Here is a 19,066-nt window from a genome sequence, read left to right on the forward strand (position 1 = left end):
CGAAGTCTTCACTTCTTAGCTGTAAAGATGTAAAGTGGCGAGTTTTTTTTCCCATGTTTATTTCTACTTCACTTTAGTAGGCCATCACACTATTTCTTCAACTGTACTATTTTCAGTCAAATTAAGTTTAAATTCTAAAAGAGAAAAGTTATACAGTACGAAATAAAATATAAATAAATAAAATCTGGCTCTTTGCCGACTAGTAAAAAAATGTTAAATTCACCTTCTTTTTCATGGGTAATTCAGTAGTAAAAAAAAAATATATATATATATATATACACGAGATGAATGAAAAGATTTACGTCCGTGGGCTCATGAAATTAGTAATTCAGAATCTTGGTCTACTCTACAAACACCTTTCCTCTCTGATCTGAGCCCTAAGGTTTTGAAGATAAAATTTCTCAGTAGTTTCAGACGCATTTGCATCTTCTCATAATACAAACGAACTTTGGTGGGTACAGAAGCTTATAGTACACAAATGGCTGTTGATTAAATGCTATCATCTATGCTATGTTGGAACCACCAAGTAATTTGATGGAACAAATTTATGGAAAAGAGACAAACCCTCTATTTTGCTCATTTACAACAAACCCAATATATTTACAGTCTGGCAGGAGTGGGAACATTTACCTACTTACAACCATTTCCATGGCTTCCCAGCGTCAATGAGAGAACGAGCTCGCCTCGGTGCTATAGGCCGAGTACTCACTCAACCCGAAATTCCCTCTTTCTTCTTCCCATTTCAAAATCTCTCTCGAGTATTTGAGAGCGGCGTCAACGCTGTTCGGCTCCAATCCTCTCACCAGAGAAACGTACAGCTTTTTACCGGTTAAAGACGAATATAGCCTCTTGAATTTCACCCCAATGTAGTGTAAAGCAATCAGGCCCTGTGAAGGGCTGTGGTTGATGCTGTTGGTGTTGCTGTTGGATCGGTGTTTGCTTAGCAAGGGATGAAATTGATCGAACCATTCGCATTGGGTCAACGGTACGCGTTCGATCTTCTCCTCGAAAAGGTCGAATTTGTTGAGTACCAAGAGAAAGTCCATTTGCTCAAAGGTTGGATGAGTGACCATGCTTTCAAAGAATCTCTTGGCCAGCATCATTTTGTTATTCAAAGATCCATCGGAGTCCGGAGAGAATTGGTCATAGTCACTCAATGAAACACAGAATATGACAAGTCCAACGTCTTCAAACATCTCTAGCCACTTGCAGTTTTCTCCTAGTCCTCTTGCATGTACTCTTATAAGCTGATACCTAAATAATAAAAAAAAATGAGCTGGTCAATACCAAAGATGCCATCACAATTGGAGAATATTCCCCATAGGAATGTGGAAAAAGAATATTAATTTTTTTTTCTTTTTTGCATGAAATTGTCAATTTGAGACACACATTTCTATGTGGTCATATTTACCTGGTCAAAGAATCATGTTGATCCCCCGAATCACTCATGTCATCAGACGACGACTGAGGAAATGAGAAATCGACGCAGGCTAGCCCGTTGGATGAAGTTACACCCTCAGCGTAAAGGATATCCAGATCTGAAGGTTCATAATCCATCCTCAAAATGTCAACAGCCTGAAAAATGTCGAGAATGGGAATCTTGACGTTAGTTTGTAAAAAATAAATCAGTGAAGCCCCAGAATTGGGTTGAAAATATGATAAAAAACTGGAAAATAGCCATGACCAAATATAGCATTTTTTAAAATACCCTATCAAAGCATTGGCTACTTATAAAACGTTGGCTATTTACCTAAAATTTACAAAACGTTGGCTAATTGTAAATTCCTCTAGTTTTAGTTGGCTAGTTTGCTGATTATTTGTTTTTAATTTGTCAAAGATTTCAAGAAATAGCATTATACTTCACAATGTTACCCATCAAGAGCTCAAAATTTCCACAACCATTACCTGAAGTAGAGGCTAACAACTATTTTACAAAATAAATAATATATAAGAAAGCAAAACATCAAGCATGACGTAAACTCACCCTTTCTAAAAAGTAACTTGCGACACTAGGCAGCATTTCCAGCTCACTTCTTCGCTTGTAAGTTGCTTTAATTGCTGGATCATTCCATAACTCCTCAACTAATGGAGCGTACTCGCGACTGGCAGCTGGAAAAACGGCTTCCAAATTGCCCGAGATCATATTCTTGAGAACCCAATCAGAGAACGATTTCAGCCTTGGGTGAAGCGAGAATTTACTTTTTTCATCACCAACATCAGAGTTTCCTGTATACACAAGAAATTCACAGGGTATTCGGTTTTATATTATTTAACTACTGGAAATGAAACATTAAAAATAAATGATTACATCCAAAAAAAAACCCATAACAAGTCAGATGGAAAATATGAAAATAAAGAAGCTTAACATACCATTAGAAGATTGGTTCTCTCTCAACTCAGCCAAACTCTCATCTTCAAACCGCTCACGGCCCTCGAGGAGTATACCGATATAACTATAAACATTGCTTTGAATCCTCAGCTTAATACTTTCCCGTTCATCATCAGGAAATGGGACTTCTTTGTATAGAATCTTAGCCTGGGTAAAGAATTAAATGCTTAAATATGCATACAACAAACTGCAGATTTTATAATTGCTTCCTACAATTGCATAGATGGTAACAATCCTCTATAACTAGAACATAAATCATTAGTCCTTTCGAAAAAGAAAAAAAAGAAAAGAAAAAAAACATGGATGGTTAGTAAGTTCAGCGCCTCAGCTAATTAAATACCTGCTTGAAGATAGTACTTGTCCCAGAGCCATTATATCCAACTAATAAAATTTTCTGAAGTGCACTGTGCTCAAAGTAGTCAGGAATGGATCGGCTGACAGGAGTGTTTAGTAGCTCTCCACTGGGAGTTATTGATTTAGAAGGAACAGGCAGTGACAGGACAGCACAGACAAGCTTAGTTCCGGCCTGAAATAGTTATAGTGTGACAAACATGAACATCTAAACAAGCACATTTCGACACATATCAACGTTGTTTTCTATATCTGGCAGAGAACTTACCTTGCCCCATATGTACCCTTTCGTATTCTTCTGTCCCTCTTCTTGGTATGAGCCATCTTCATTCACCCAGAAGTGTGGATTACCCGCACATTGAACTCCAGCCAACTGTAATTTCAGCCAATAAATAAATAAATAACTTGATAAGCCTTCACATGATAAAATGAACCAGAATGAGTTTTATAGGCCTGTAAAAGGCTCTCACCTGCAACATTCGGAGCTCAACTTTTGTTATTTCCCGGCCATTTATGTAAACCTGAGTGTTACCATTGCTAGCATCTATCTTTATTGGACCCCCAACATTAAGATGAGGACTAATTACTCTGGAAGGCTTTTGTCCCTCCTGAAAAATCCGACCATAAACACACATGTTTAGATTCAGACGTCGAAACAAACTTAGGAAGATAATTATTTAAAATGCCTAAAGGATGCCATATTCACCTTTCCCCAAAGACCAGACACTTTGTCATACCAATAGTTTCCCGGTTTTAGCTTCTTCGGTGGGTTTGGGGAGGTTTGTAGTAATACCAGCTCCTCATGACAAAGAGGCGTCCCGTTGACACAGACATACTCAGGTGGTAACTGATTCGCTTCACAAAATTTCTCGGCCTTCATTATCTGCCGAACCTCCAAATCATTCAAAAGCCTCTTGAGCATCCGAGAACACTTGCCCAAATTCAGTCTCTTTACTTCGTCGATGGGATAACCAATACATGTAACACATTTACGACCTTCGGGCATCGACCCCATAGCTCTAAGCACGCAGCTACTACAATATTTGGCATCACAGACAACACACACCTCCTTCTCCGTGAATCGATTTCCCTTGAAGCACCTGTAACACGAACCCTTCTTCCCTTTCGTCCGAGGCTCTCTCTTCTTCACTGGAACAACCTCAGGCGCGTCCCTACTAAACTCCTCATCATCGTCATCTTCGGATTGGATGTCGCGAAACGTCACGATTTGGGGCCGTCTAACATCAGAGCTCGATGCAAGAGTGAAGTCCCCAGCCTTAGTGGAAGAAACCCGAGACGAGGGATAATCCAAACTCAATACCGACTCATTTGATGCCCAATCTGGCCGATTCAAATCATTCAAATCCAAACTCTCCTTCCTACCACTCGATTCCCTCAGAGCCCTCAAGCTGTCCGAAAACTCTACCGTGCAAGAGCTCCCAGCCCCTGCTAATAGCTCCTGCGAATGCTCGTGACTAATAGAGCACGACCCCAAAGCCCTAGAGCTGCTAGCTAAGTCCGAAAACTCACCCGATTCAAAATTCGCGTTTGAAAAGTCCAACGCGCCGGAGCTACCAAGCTCACCCGAGAGAGAAACCCCAGCTCCGCTGCACTCCCCGCCACAATTCTCGGCAATAATGGAGTTGGGAGAAACTGTGGTGCCTGTCCCCAACTCCAGTGCCGAATCGTCACCTTCGCCACTACTTCGCTCAAAGGCAATCACGGAAGTCGGAGAAACAGTGGACTTCAGAGAGCCTAACTGGTTAAGCTCCGCAGAGAACGGCTTCTTCTTCGAGACGGTGGAGGCTGGGGCGAGAACCGGTTGAACCACCGGAAGAGACAGCGTTTTGGAGAGCGGAACCTGAGAAACCACGGCGGCGACTGGAATCCTCTCGACGTTGATCGGAACTGCGCGAGGGAGGTCATAGGTCACCGGAGGACCTTTGTACTCGTCGGCGAACGAGTACTGAGCGCCGTCGTTGACGCTGGAGACCGCCGTAACCACCGGAGACATCTTTCGGTTCCCAATCTGAGACATCAAGTGTCACTCAAACCCTAACCCTAAGCCCAAACCTACCTCCGACGAAGAACGAACAAGCAGTGGCAAGTCCAAATCACGTCGGAGATACAAAGACGATCTCGACCTCCATATTCTGACAAATCAAAACAAAATACGAAGCGTTGTTGATAGAAAATCAAACCGAAAACGAAAATGAAAAACAAGAAACGTCTTTACAGAACTTCAGATGAGAAAATTGGGAAAGAGGCCAAGTGAATATCGGAGCATATTTTTCGGAAGTGGAGAGAAAATCCAATCCAAACTTTAAGATTAAGACAAAATTTGAGGGAATGAATTTCAAAAATTCGATTAGAGAGAGAGAGAGACGATCGAGCTGTTGCTTGCTGTTTGGGACGAAGACAATATGTTGGGAAAGTGGATAGAGAGAGAGGACATAGAAATGAGAAAAGAAATGAAAAAACAAAAATGAGAGAGAGAGAAATAAACCTTTAATAAAATAATTAAAATATCATGTGGGATTCGGATTGGAATCTTTTTTGGTTCTGTATTATTACTTTTCTTTTCTTTTTCCTTTTACTTTTTTGGATTGGTTGTTGGATGAAAGCTGAGAGAGGGACCCAGCCGGCTGCGGCAAAGGGTACTTTTGTCTTTTCGAGATGGAGATACAGAATCCGTGAAGACCACGTGGGAGATTACTATTGAAAATGGTGTCTTATTGCATGTTTGGTTCAAAAACTTTAAAACAAAGTTATTTTATTCCTTTTCTTCTTTTCCTTCGAGAGGTTTAGAGTGTATTAGCGCTGTAACTCGAATACTCGATCGTTTTGGTTTAGTTTTGATCTTCTTTTTAATAATTGAATAGCTTTAGACTGATAATCAGATTGTTAAAACCGAAATTTGGTTATCCAATTTTTTAAAATAAGTTTCTAATGAGAAATTTCATTTTCTAGACCTAAAAGTTATGGAAATATCTCAATTAAACCCGTTAGTTAAAAAATATCTAAATTGGACTTTTGTACAAATTTTGGACGAAAATACCCTTAATTCAAAATAAACTCTCTCTCCATCTCTTTCATTCTCACTCTCACCTTCTCTCCACACCAAAGAACACCAAATCCGATGAGTTTCAACGCCCACCACACCAAATCCGACCGAAACCACCAAATTCGACCTCCACCGAAAATACCCTTGATTTGAATGAGATTTGTTAGTGAATTTTTTTTTTTTTTTTAATCTGGGAATTTCCGATGAAGATCATCGGAATCCATCGGATTCGGTCGGATCCGACCGAATCCGATGGATTCCGACGAGTTCCGATGGATTCCGACACGTTCCGACGAGTTCCGATGGATTCCGACACGTTCCGATGGATTCCGACACGTTCCGATGGATTCCGACATGTTTGAATTTTTTTTTTTAATAACTTAAGATAAATAGAAAGAATTTTTTTATTTATTTTTTATTTAAAGCCCATATAACACTACTAAACAAAATTCATTCTCTACTTATTAGTATGTTGTTCATAATAAAAAAAAACAACTAATCATTAATTAGAAAAAAACAACTAATTATGTTGTTCATAATTAAAAAAAAAACTAATTATTAGTATGTTGTTCATAATTAAAAAAAATTAATTATAAAAAACAAATAATTATTAGTAATGTTGTTCATAATAAAAAAAAACAACTAATCATTAATTAGAAGAAAAAAAAACAACTAATTATGTTGTTCATAATTAAAAAAAAACTAATCATTAATTAGAAAAAACAACTAATTATTAGCATATTTTATTAGTATATTTTGTTCATAAATAAAAAAATAATAAAAAAAAAACTCTTTCTATTAATCTTAAATTATTAAAAAAAAATTCAAACATGTCGGAACGTGTCGGAATCCATCGGAAATTCCCATATTTAAAAAAAAAAAAAATTGACCTCCAAATCTCATTCAAATCAAGGGTATTTTCGGTGGAGGTCGGATTTATGGTGGTTTCGGTCGGATTTGGTGTGGTGGGCGTTGGAACTCATCGGATTTGGTGTTCTTTGGTGTGGAGAGAAAGTGAGAGTGAGAATGAAAGAGATGGAGAGAGGGTTTATTTTGAATTAAGGGTATTTTCGTCCAAAATTGGTACAAAAGTCCAAATTTGGATATTTTTTAACTAGCGGGTCTAATTGAGATATTTCCATAACTTTTGGGTCTAGAAAATGAAATTTCTCTTTCTAATTTCAAAATTCGATTTCAAAATTTTAGTTATCTAACATTCTATACGCCAGGTTCTTAAAATATAAAAAAAATATATTAAATTTATATGTATCACACAAATATTTGACTATAGAAAAGCAAGATACAGGTTTAAGGCCTCCGATTGCACCCAAAATTTTAAATATAGTTACAAAAAAATTAGCACCAAAATTTCAAATTTTCAGTCGAAGTTTTTATTTTTTTTATTATTGAATGACTTCAAAATATTAATTCGATTAGCGTCTCTAATAAGTTTGGGCCAGCCCTTCGAATATAGCATCTCAGTGGACATCGCTAAGCCAATTTTTGTATCAACATACAACTTAGTTTTAAAAAAAATGGTGAAAATAAATAAAATTGGTTGTGTGGTTCAAGATTCAATCCTAAGACAATGAGGAAAGAACAAAATGGCCTTACCTTTAATTCACAGTATTTGGTTGTATATGAAATGACTCAAGTAATTAATAATCAGTTTAATCAAATTTAAAATATGTAAAACTGGTAATCGAAGGGGTTTAAGAAATTGGTCCGTTTTACCGAACCAAGTATTTCATTTGTTGGTGTGGCACCAAATTCTCGATTCACGATTAGTGACGATCCACTCACGTGTTGACACGTGGCAACGAACTGCCACGTGTCAACACGTGAGTGGATCGTCACTAATCGTGAATCGAGACAAAAATCAATTCCGTTATTGTTTTATATCGTTTAAATCAATTTTCAGTTAATTTTTGCACACCTCTCGAGTGCAATATAACAAGTTGTCTAATTCATTTGACAAATTCGTTACCGATTTTTTTTTGTATCATAATAAATGTCCTTAAAGAGTAATTTTCAATTGAACTGTCATTAAGGTGCGCATTAAGAAACTACATACATAATTCGACTTAGATGCTCTTGATTGATGCGAAACAATGATTTTTTTTTCGTGATAGTTTTCAGAGAATAAGTTTTGTGATATTTTAATAGGTGTATAGAATTTATATCGCTATTAATATTGAAACGTAATTTGAGCACCTATAACCAAGGAAAAAATGTTGTTTTCGTTGCCGTTTCGAGCCTCATAATTTACGGAAAATCGTCATGTTGATGAAAAACCGAACGGAAAAATTGTGGAAAATGGCAAGTGAAATTCCGTTTTCAAATGCCGTTTTCGATGGAAAACCGACGTGCCGACGGAAAACCGAACGGAAATAACGTGGCAAAATATATTTAAAATATATACATGTAATAATATATATTAATTTTTAAACATATATAAAGAAAATACATTATGTATATAATCTTTTTTTAATAGAAAATTGTGTATATATATATATATATAATATTTTATAAATGTGTGTTACTAACGTATATATTATTTTTTATAATTTGTTTTTTTAAAAAAGCGATAGTAACAAAAACGACAATAAAAAATTTAAAATGACAGCAAAAAAAACTACGCAAAAAATCGACGAAAATCGACGAAAAACGAAAAAAAAAATGAAAAACAACAAAAATCGGCGAAAAACGACGGAGAAAAAAAAAACATCTTTCGTCGGCCGGACACCTTCCGGCAACGACTTTTTCGGCGAAAATCGTCGACATTTTATTCCATGCCTATAACACATAGAAAATAAAAAAGGAAACTTTCTCTTACATAGAGTTTAAGATGAAATGAAATCTAATGTTCTAATGATGCGTTTGCCATATAAGTCTTAAATAAATCGAGTATTAGGATATCGTATGCAGGAGATAATTATTTGTAATTATCATTTTTTTTCTGATTGATAAAATATTAAATCCCTTCAACATTTATAAAATTAATAGCATTTTACGTAATTATGTGCTTATATTTTATGATGAAAAATTAATTATTAAAATTTGACGATGTCATTCGCTAAAATTAAAATGAATTCGATATACTTTACACCTATATTTTCCTCCAGAATTCCTTAATTCACTGGTTGCATTAAAAGTTAAAACGCGAGAAATTTGCAAAGTTGATAGAGACTCTCATCAAATCAAGTATATCTAAAGTGTTCATTTAATGGAGCTATAGAAGTTGGTATGATCCTTTAAGAAAGTATCGTGGCACTACGTACTAGCAACATTCTTTTTCCTATTTCCTCTCAGAATCTTCGAACCCTCTCGAGGTAAGAAGAGATCATTGCTTCTAGAAACCTCATCAATGAGAATTCTCAGTTTCTTACAGGAATATGGAATAATGTTTTTAAGATTTTGTTTGATAGGAATGAGAGGAATATGGATGGGTCTATTAAATGCGATAAAAGAGAAACAAAAAGACAATGATGGATTAAATTTTTAAAAGTTTAATGTATATAATGACTATGTTTGGTTTAACTTATTAACCTTGATTTTAGTTTTTTTTTAACCTAAATTATATTTAAGTGTTTAATAAAATTGATTTTTATAAAAGTTTAAAAGTGTATTTGAATATTTTAAGTAAAAAACTAAAAACTACAATTTGAAGCTTTTTGTATGTAACTTTTGTTTTTGTTTTGTTTTTCTCTCTCCTGACTTTTTTTTTCCCCTTTTACATTAACTTTTAAGAAATTTGTAACTTATTAGACCATATGAAGCATCACGTTTGTAATATAGCCAACGTTTTAATTTTTTTTAAAAATAGTCAAAGTGATGAGTTGACACATGAACTAGTTTGTAAAATACCAAATATAACACCCAGTTTAATACTAACTATCTTTATGCTTTTATCAAATAATTATTTTGAAGTCACCAAAATTTAAATTTATAATTTATTTTTTGCAATTTATAGAGACACCCACTTGAATATATATTTTTTATATTCCAAAAAGTATCTTATTATTTTTATAAAATTACATTTTATACAAATAATTATTACTTACAAATATTAATATATATTTTATCAAACACTAAATCATTTTTTGCTAATAGCTATAACTATTTTACTATAATATACTAAACACCCATCTGTTTTTAAAATAACAGTTTTTACGTACAACAAATCTAAAATTAAGCAAGTTAGTTAGGGATGAGATGATGGATGGGTATTTGTTTAGTTGGTTAAATTATACTACGTATAATTCCCACACGGCAATATGATTTGCATGGCTACATCGAGTATTTTTTTCCTTCTTAAAAAGTCTGCCCAATTTGTAGTTGAAGACAATCAGCTTTATTAGTCCAAGGTTTTAAATATAGAGAAAACCCGAGGAAAAGTTGTTGGTTTGCCGTTTTCTGTTGTCCATAAAGAATTTTGAGTGAATAACTATGGGTTGAATATTATTTATGGGTAGGATAGTGTATTCATACATAGCAATGTCATGACTAAATAGTAAACAAGCATACATAATAAAAGGAAAACTACAAATCATAATTAGAAACCACTAATCACAAGAATGAGAAACTATACTCGCCACCCTAGTAGTAAACTATACATTTTCATTTTCAAACTTATATAGTTGTTATATATAGCTGTAAAGTAATTATAAAATTTCAGGTGATATTTTTGGATAATTTCTAGCTAGGTCTCAAAGGCACAAGCTTTATATGTAATTTTATAATTACTTTACAGCCTCATGAAGCGTGACGAGAAGTTCTGACATTTGATCACAGATTCTCAATGATATATACTAAATTGGTCATTGCTTGTTTAGATTTTATATATTACTTCAGTAAACATGACATACACTTTTGAAGATATCATTATGTCCAGTGTCTCCCAATCTCATCATCCATTAGAAATAAGCTGCAAAGTTCTTATCTTAAAAGTTGTATTTTTAGTACAAAGCTTGTCAAATTACATAAAGAGAAGCAGTCACCAATTTGGAGGCAATATCGATCTTCTATTCGATTTATTCGACTACTATAAATTTTTCCAGAAACAGCTTGTAGTTTTAGCATGATTCTTTGATCACGTGAAAAAGGAGAGGAAGAATATTGGAAAAAAAAAGAGAGAATTGAGAGAGAAGAAAAGAATCACTATATGTAATTTGAAGACAAAGCTACTGTTATGGGCCATTTTTCCTTCGCAAGAAACGCCGCAGCCCAACCCAAAAAGATGCGTATAGTGATCCCCATGGAAAGTCTGGCGACCCCCCCTGACAGGTCCCGAGACCCTTGGGCACGTCCAGTGATCCCCTTGGCGAGTCTGGCGACCCCCCGACAGGTCCCGAGACCCTTGGACACGTCCAGTGACCCCCTTGGCGAGTCTGGCGACCCCCCCGACAGGTCCCGCGACCCTTGGGCACGTCCAGTGACCCTCTTGGCGAGTCTGGCGACCCCCCGGACAGGTCCCGAGACCCTTGGACACGTCCAGTGACCCCCTTGGCGAGTCTGGCGACCCCCCTGACAGGTCCTGAGACCCTTGGGCACGTCTAGTGACCCCCTTGGCGAGTCTGGCGACCCCCCGACAGGTCCCGCGACCCTTGGGCACGTCCAGTGACCCCCTTGGCGAGTCTGGCGACCCCCCGACAGGTCCCGCGACCCTTGGGCACGTCCAGTGACCCCCTTGGCGAGTCTGGCGACCCCCCGACAGGTCCCGTGACCCTTGGGCACGTCCAGTGACCCCCTTGGCGAGTCTGGCGACCCCACTGACAGGTCCCGTGACCCTTGGGCACGTCCAGTGACCCCCTTGGCGAGTCTGGCGACCCCCCCTGACAGGTCCCATGACCAGCGGGTACGTCCGGTGACCCCCTGGCAGGTCCTATGACCCGTGAATACGTCTGGTGACCCTCTTGGCGGGTCTCATGACCCCCGGCAAGTCCCATGACCCGTGGGTACGTCTGGTGACTCCCCTGGCGAGTCCCATGACCCCGACAGGTCCCGTAACCCCTTGGTAGGTCTCGTCCATCCCCTTCTAAACATGACCGTCCCTCCAATAATAGCCAAATGACGAGACTACCCCGACCCTCACAATTCTACTATAAATACCCGAGACAAACTCTTGTCAAGGGTTGACTTTTTCTCTCTCTAGCTAGACTCTGTCAAAACCTCTACTCAGCTACTTCTCTCACTAGAAACACTTTTGAGACCGAAATCAAGAACAAAGAGAATCAAAGCCACTCCATTCATACATTTTCACACAAAAACGAGGAACGATATCCTTCCATTCTCTCTAGAGTGGGAGAGATAAGTTCACTCTCTCTCAAAACCCGAGGCTCCCCGAGCCAAATTATATTCCATCTACGATCGTGTCCAAGAGCTTGAGAAACCAATTCTCTCGTTCTTCATTCGATAAGAGGAATATCACATTACTAATCTCACAGATTCGAAGACACGTGGCCAAGTCCGCTCACGTCACGTGTCCACAAGTGTTGAACCAAAAAACGGCTTAACAGCTACCAAAAGTCACGCTTTTCTTTGGTTATATGTACCATCGGAACATTCGAAACTGAAAATTATTCCCGCACATCCTTTTGGATTTTATTGACATAAGAACATTATTACATTCCAAACTTGCCTAATTTACACTTCATAAACCATACGCAAAGGATTAAATAAATAAAAAAATCCATATTCACTCATACTCGATAGCTCAATCGTAGTCACAGTATATATAATTTTATTGAGATAAGAACATTATTACATTCCGAACTTGTCTAATTTACACTTCATAAACCACACGCAAAGGTTTAAATAAATAAATCCATATTCACTCATACGCAAACCAAAATCATAAGATAGCTCAATTCTAGTCACAATATATATAATTTTATTGAGATAAGAACATTATTACATTCCAAACTTGCCTAATTTACACTTCATAAACCACACGCAAAGGATTAAATAAAAAAAAATCCATATTCGCTCATACTCAAACCAAAATCATAAGATAGCTCAATTGTAGTCACAATATAAAATTATGGGCTAGAAATATTAAAATTAATAAAATTTTGAGGAAAAAAATTACGATTTTCAAAAGGTCACAGGGAGAATTTGCCATTCTTGTTCCACAGGGCGATATAGAAGAACAATGCACACGAACTCTTAGTATAAGTTTGTATTATGTTAGATGTGTCAATCTGGTGACGTGTATTGTTCCGTGTACTAAAGAATGTTGATTATTGTAAGAGCAATAAAACTCAAACTGCTTGTTGATTAGACTTTGAGTTTAACGAGGTAAACTAGAGAGAAAATTCAATATTCTAGAATTCATATTTAAAAAATATACATGGTTAGGGTTGATAGTTATCAATTTACAAAAATGAACTTTTTCATGTTTTTGGACGATATATTACTCCAAAACTAACCAATTATTCTAAACCTAATTCTCCTCTCACTACATCATTTCTCCCTCTCCAATTCTCTAACTCTCTCATTCTCTCAAGACTCTCTCATAAAGCTTGACTTTTGACACGTTTTTGGACGAAAATTTAATTTTCTTGGAATGATATTTAAGTGCAACAACAACTCATTTGGAGTTGTTGTAGAAATTTTGCATCCAATGAATTATGATAAAATATGTTGAATTGTGATTATATATGATAAGTTTCGATAAAATGACTTTCGACATAATAATGTTAAAATTCAAGATAATGTTTTTTGTTGGAGTAGAATTTCGTCTTTTTATTCGAAAGCTTATTTATAGACTCACATATACAATGCTAATGAAAAGAGGGCCCTTATCGGCTAAAAGAAGAAGGAAAGACCAGTTGGAGATTGCTGAAAAGTTCCAGGTCAGCTCACATAAGAAAGATTCCCATCGAGCTGGATTGCGACGATAGCAGAAGAAAGCCTCGTTGCGAGAAGAAGAATAAGAGAGAAATAGATGTTGCACCATTACTTGTTTTTCCCTACATTTTAGGATCTAAGATTTCAAATACTTGTCTATCAATAGTTTGTACTGGAAGAAACATGTATCTTACTTCATATATGATTATTGATTACCACAAATATATTATCAACTATATTATTCTCATTAATATTCAATCTTAATATTCATTATTCACGTTACTGTTATTCTCTCATTATCTGTTATCGAATCGGATTACCTACTATGCAAATTTGAGGCCTATAAATGATAATGAATCAATTCCTTAATTTAGAAGTCTCGTGACTATTTGAACGTGGTTTCTCGACATCAATAGTTTTTTGTCCAAAAATGTGCCAAAAGCCCTTTTTTGTAAGTTGGCAACTACTAAGTATAGTCATGAATTTTTCATAATTATGAGGTCTAAAAAATTAAAATTTTCAATTCAAGCTCATAAACGAACATTAAAACCGAATCTTCAACGTTTCAAACCAGTGCAACATTCTCAATTCACCTTAATCATGTCTCTACGTTTCGATCAAAATAATTACGTGGTGTGGCGATCTCAAGTGCTTGTAACAGCTTGTTTTCATGGTTTTAAAGAAATCTTTTTTTGATAATGTTGCATTGCCTCCTCAATTCATCCACCAGGAATTAGTTACGATAAGATCATTTTCTAATGAGTAGGCTCTAAGTTTCAATATTTGAACTTGGACATGTGAGTCAATGTTGAAGTGCTGAGACCTAAAATGTCATCGAAAGACTAGATTCAACTCTAATGTTAAATTACTTCAATTGCGTCTTATGTTCATATTACAAAGAAATTATCAGCATCAATGGAAGACGACTACCTATCAAAAGAGAGATTTTTTTATAACATTTCAAGTTGTTTACTCTGTGTGATTTTTATTTCCTTTTGTGTTTGGTTGAGATTAAAAAATCCTGTTTTTATTTTTAGAAAAAACTAAACTGCTTATTCGGTGTTTGGCAAAATTGCTTTTACAAAAAACTTCAAAAGCGATTTTAGATTTTGTACATGAGATGAAAAAGCTAGGATTCTTAGCTTTTAGAAAAAGTGTTTTTAAGTTTGCTATATAAATTATTGTAATATCATCGTACAAAATATTATTTATATATATGTATATAAATAAGCATATTAATTATTTAATTTTTAAGAACATGTCTATTTTAATCTTTTTACTATAATATATTTATTGTACCAAACGCTAAATCAGTTTTTGTTAACAGCAACAACTGTTTTATAAACAGTTTATCAAACACCTTATCCTTAAAAAAAAACAGTTTTTTTAAAACTAAATCGAAAAACACTTTTTTTTAAAACAAAACTATGCCAAACGAGATCGGGTCATATGGTTTAGGAATCTTTTATTATTGCTTTTGGTTTAAGAGGAAAAAAAAGAGAAATTTCATTAATTGGGCTTAATAAGCCATTAAATATCAAGATTAGACCCTAATGTTTAAAAATATCTGAATATGGACTTTTGGCCCAAAATCGGACAAAAATATCCCTGATTAAAAAAACCCATATTTTTCTCTCATTTTCAAATGATTTTCATCACAATTCTTTTTCATGTCCGAAAATTATAATCCTAGCGCAACCAATTCGAACATGAAAAAGAATTGTGATGAAAATCATTTGAAAATGAGAGAAAAATATGTGTTTTTTGAATCAGGGGTATTTTTGTCCCATTTTGGACCAAAAGTCCATATTCAGATATTTTTAAACATTATGGTCTAATCTTGATATTTAATGGCTTATTAAGTCCAATTAATGAAATTTCTAAAAAAAAAAAAAAAAAAGGGTAAATAACTAAAAATTTACGCATTACGGATCCTCTCTTATAAATTATAATATCCTTCCCCCAGCCGCTTATGCTTTGTCTTCTTCTTTCTCGTTTTAGCTTCTGTCACTGTCGTCATCGATACCTCCAATTTGTTCGCCGAGAACTGGGTTTCGGATTCCGAGATCAATCGATCGTTGTTCTCGTTCGTTGGGTCGGCCACGTCGGACCACACCGTACCCTTTGCCATCTCTCATAAATAAAAGACGGTTAGGTATGTCGGTCTATTGTGTAAAATTTACTCTGAATTCCGATTTTAATTTTTTATATAGCACACTATATTGTTGAGATCATATATTTAGGAGTTTAAATATTTCATTCGTGTGGATTAGGATTTATCTGTTCCCTTAAAAATTTCAAAGATGAAGAGGTGTAAATTGAGGGGTTATAATGTTCCGAGAGAATTGGAGGAACAAATATTGTTGAAGTTGCCGGTCAAGTCTCTGCTCCGATTCCGAAGCGTTAGCAAGGATTGGAACTCTATCATCACCGACCACAAATTCGTAAAGGACCACCTTCAACTTCAAGCAACCAAGCCATCGTCTTCTCTCCTCTTAGGGTGGGCCCACAACGACCCGTTCGTCGTGAGAGATGACGAAGGCAACATCGTCGATCTCGACGAAAGGCAAGTTCTCTATCACCTCACCGTCGGCGATTCTATAGAAAGTACCTTCGTGAAAGAAGAAATCCTTCTCCCGATTCGACCGGCACTACCTGAAGGCGTAAAATGCGGTTTACTCTCTCTATACAGCATTCACTGCAATGGAATTGTTTGCTTGGTCGACGAGTCGTGTGACTACTCGCACCGACTCGCATTCTACAACCCGGCGCTCAGAGAACACGAGGTCACTAAAACCTTGTGGGGCAACCCAGACTACCATATATACTACTGCAGCGGGTTCGGGCACGACCCGAAAACCGACGACTACAAGTTCGTGAGGCTGTTGGGTTCCGAGTACACCACTGGGGTGAGCAAGGCCGAGGTGTACACTCTGCGAACCGGCCGCTGGAGAGAGATCGAACTCGACACAAATTGGTCTCTCTCAGGGCATCCGGGGGCGTACCTGAAAGGCCGTGTGTATTGGCAAAGCTACGAGGGGGACGATGTTCTGGTGTGGTTCGATGTGTCTGACGAGAGCTTCGGCACCGTGGATCTGCCTCGGCCGCGACAGAAATGGTCGAACGTGATGGAGCTTCTCGTGTGGGACGGCTCGCTGGTTTTCTTCAACAACGTCGAGACTTGTTTCGAGATGTGGGTGATGGACGGAGAGGCCGGTGGTTGGTCCAAATATTATAAGATGGGGGAGTTGGCGGGCGTCAGAAGGCCGATAGCGTTTTGGAAGGAGGACGAGCTGTTGATGGAGAGAAAAGACGGGAGCGTTATTTCCTACAATTTCCGCATCAAAAAGCTGAGAAATCTCCCGATTCCGATAGCCGCGTTGCCAGATTCAGCTCATGCTGGTTTGTATACCGAGACTTTGGTTTCGGTCAAGACTACTCGTGCTTTACAAAACACTTGATCAGTTTCTTTATTCTTCTAAAAATCTCAAATTTTGTCTGCCCAAATTGTAGTTGAAGATAATCAGCTTTATCCAAGGTTTTAAATATAAAGAAAACCTGAGGAAAAGTTGTTGGTTTGCCATTTTTCAGTTGTCCATAAAGAATTTTGAGTGAATAACTATGGGTTGAATATCATCGATGAGTAGGATAGTGTATTCATACATAGCACTGCAATGACTAAATAGGCATGTGTTTATACAGTTGTTATTTAAGTGCAACAACACAACTCATTTGGAGTTGCTGTTGAAATTTTTGCATCCAGTGAGTTATGATGAAATATATTGAATTGCGATTATTTATGATAAGTTTCGATAAATTTTGATGACTTTCGACAGAATAATGTTAAAATTCAAGATTTATTGTTGGAGTAGAATTTCGTCCTTTTATTCGAAGGCTTATTTATAGACTCAACAGGACATTTAGGAAATCACATATAAAGTTCTAATGAAAAGAGGGCCATATCGGCTAAAAGAAGAAGGAAAGACCAGTTGGAGATTGTTGAAAGTGTCCAAATCAGCTCACATAAGAAGGATTCCCATCGACGATAGCAGAAGAAGGCCACATGGTGCGAGAAGAATAATAAGGGAGAAATAGACGTTTTACCATTACTTGTTTTTCCCTACATTTTAAGATCTAAGATTTCAAATACTTGTCTATCAATAGTTTGTACTAGAAGAAACATGTATGTTACTTCATACATGATTATTGCTTACCATAAATTTATTATCAATTGTATTATTCTCAATAATATTCAATCTTAATATTCATTATTCACCTGTTTCTGTTATTCTCTTGTTATTTGTTATTGAATTGGATTACCTACGCGAATTTGAGGCCCATAAATTATAATGAATCGATTCCTTAATTTGGGAGTGTCGTGACTATTTGATCTTGATTTCTCGACATCAACATTTTTTTTTGTCCAAAAATGTGTCAAAAGCCTGTTTTTGTAAGTTGGCAATTACCAAGTATAGTCATGAATTTTTCAAAATTATGAGATCTAACAAATGAAAATTTTAAATTCAAGCTCATAAACGAACATTAAAACTGAATCTTCAACGTTTCAATCCAGTGCAACATTCTCAATTCACCTTAATCATGTGTCTCTACATCTCGATCAAAATAATTACACGGTATGACGATATCAAGTGCTTCTAACAAATTGTGTTCATAGTTTTAAAGAAATCCTTCTTGGTAATGTTGCATTGCCTACTTAATTCATCCTCAACTCATCGAATTCATTCCGGGTGCTGTTCAACCCAATCTAAATTTTAAAATTAGTTACGATAAGATCATTTTCTAATTAGTAGGCTCTAAGTTTCAATAATTGAACTTCATGTGAGTCAATGTTGAAGTGCTGAGACTTAAAATGTCATTGAAAGACTCGATTCAACTCAGTCTAACGTTAAATTACTTCAATTGCGTCTTATTTATGTTCATACTACAAAGAAACAATCATCATCAATGGAAAACAATTACCTTTTGAAGAGAAAAAAAATTATTATTTTTTTTTATTTTTATTTTTTTGATAAGATAAAAAAAATTATATATATATATATTATATATATATATATATATATATATATATATATATATATATATATATATTCCAACGTTTCAAATTGTTTAGTCCGCCGTTCATGAATTCACTGTTCTATATTATTGCTGCGTTTGGTTCAGATTAAAAAACATTGTTTTTGTTTTTGAAAAATACTAAACTGCTTATCTGGTGTTTGGCAAAACTGTTTTTACAAAAAACTTCAAAAGCTATTTTAGATTTTGTACATGAGATGAAAAAGTTAGGATTCTTAGTTTTTAGAAAAAATGTTTTTGAGTTTGGTATGTAAATTACTGTAATATCCTCGTACAAAATATTATTCATATATATGTATATAAATAAGCATATTAAT

General features: G+C 35.9%; 2 protein-coding genes across 2 annotated transcripts; one reads left to right on the forward strand and one right to left on the reverse strand.

Moving 5' to 3' along the window:
* Positions 1–289: 289 nt before the first annotated feature.
* XLG1 (extra-large G-protein 1) lies at positions 290–5,224 on the reverse strand. The gene is made up of 9 exons (XM_089611334.1): positions 4,982–5,224; positions 3,447–4,893; positions 3,211–3,348; positions 3,009–3,113; positions 2,730–2,915; positions 2,371–2,536; positions 1,985–2,226; positions 1,412–1,575; positions 290–1,254 (listed from the first exon to the last, which is right to left on the reverse strand). The coding sequence occupies exons 2-9, from the start codon at positions 4,776–4,778 to the stop codon at positions 663–665; spliced, it is 2,925 nt and encodes a 974-aa protein (XP_089467460.1). The 5' UTR covers positions 4,779–4,893; positions 4,982–5,224; the 3' UTR covers positions 290–662.
* A 10,409-nt stretch (positions 5,225–15,633) lies between these two features.
* On the forward strand, positions 15,634–17,156 carry LOC149399427 (F-box/kelch-repeat protein At3g06240-like). The gene is made up of 2 exons (XM_089611023.1): positions 15,634–15,810; positions 15,929–17,156. The coding sequence occupies exon 2, from the start codon at positions 15,959–15,961 to the stop codon at positions 17,114–17,116; it is 1,158 nt and encodes a 385-aa protein (XP_089467149.1). The 5' UTR covers positions 15,634–15,810; positions 15,929–15,958; the 3' UTR covers positions 17,117–17,156.
* The last annotated feature ends 1,910 nt before the right edge of the window (positions 17,157–19,066 follow it).

This window comes from Urtica dioica, chromosome 4 (assembly GCF_054948205.1).
Source record: "Urtica dioica subsp. dioica isolate 48M chromosome 4, U.dioica_male_clone48M_v1_H2, whole genome shotgun sequence".
Lineage (NCBI taxonomy): Eukaryota > Viridiplantae > Streptophyta > Magnoliopsida > Rosales > Urticaceae > Urtica > Urtica dioica.

What these genes read in the sequence shown, in the direction of transcription:
- XLG1 (XM_089611334.1), bottom strand. Translation starts at nt 4,778, where the DNA reads ATGTCTCAGATTGGGAACCGAAAGATGTCTCCGGTGGTTACGGCGGTC. An exon ending in CAAGTACTATCTTCAAGCAG is followed by an intron (nt 2,537 to 2,729) that starts GTATTTAATTAG and finishes TTCTTTACCCAG; the next exon opens with GCTAAGATTCTATACAAAGA. An exon ending in CAAGTTACTTTTTAGAAAGG is followed by an intron (nt 1,576 to 1,984) that starts GTGAGTTTACGT and finishes GACATTTTTCAG; the next exon opens with GCTGTTGACATTTTGAGGAT.
- LOC149399427 (XM_089611023.1), top strand. Translation starts at nt 15,959, where the DNA reads ATGAAGAGGTGTAAATTGAGGGGTTATAATGTTCCGAGAGAATTGGAG.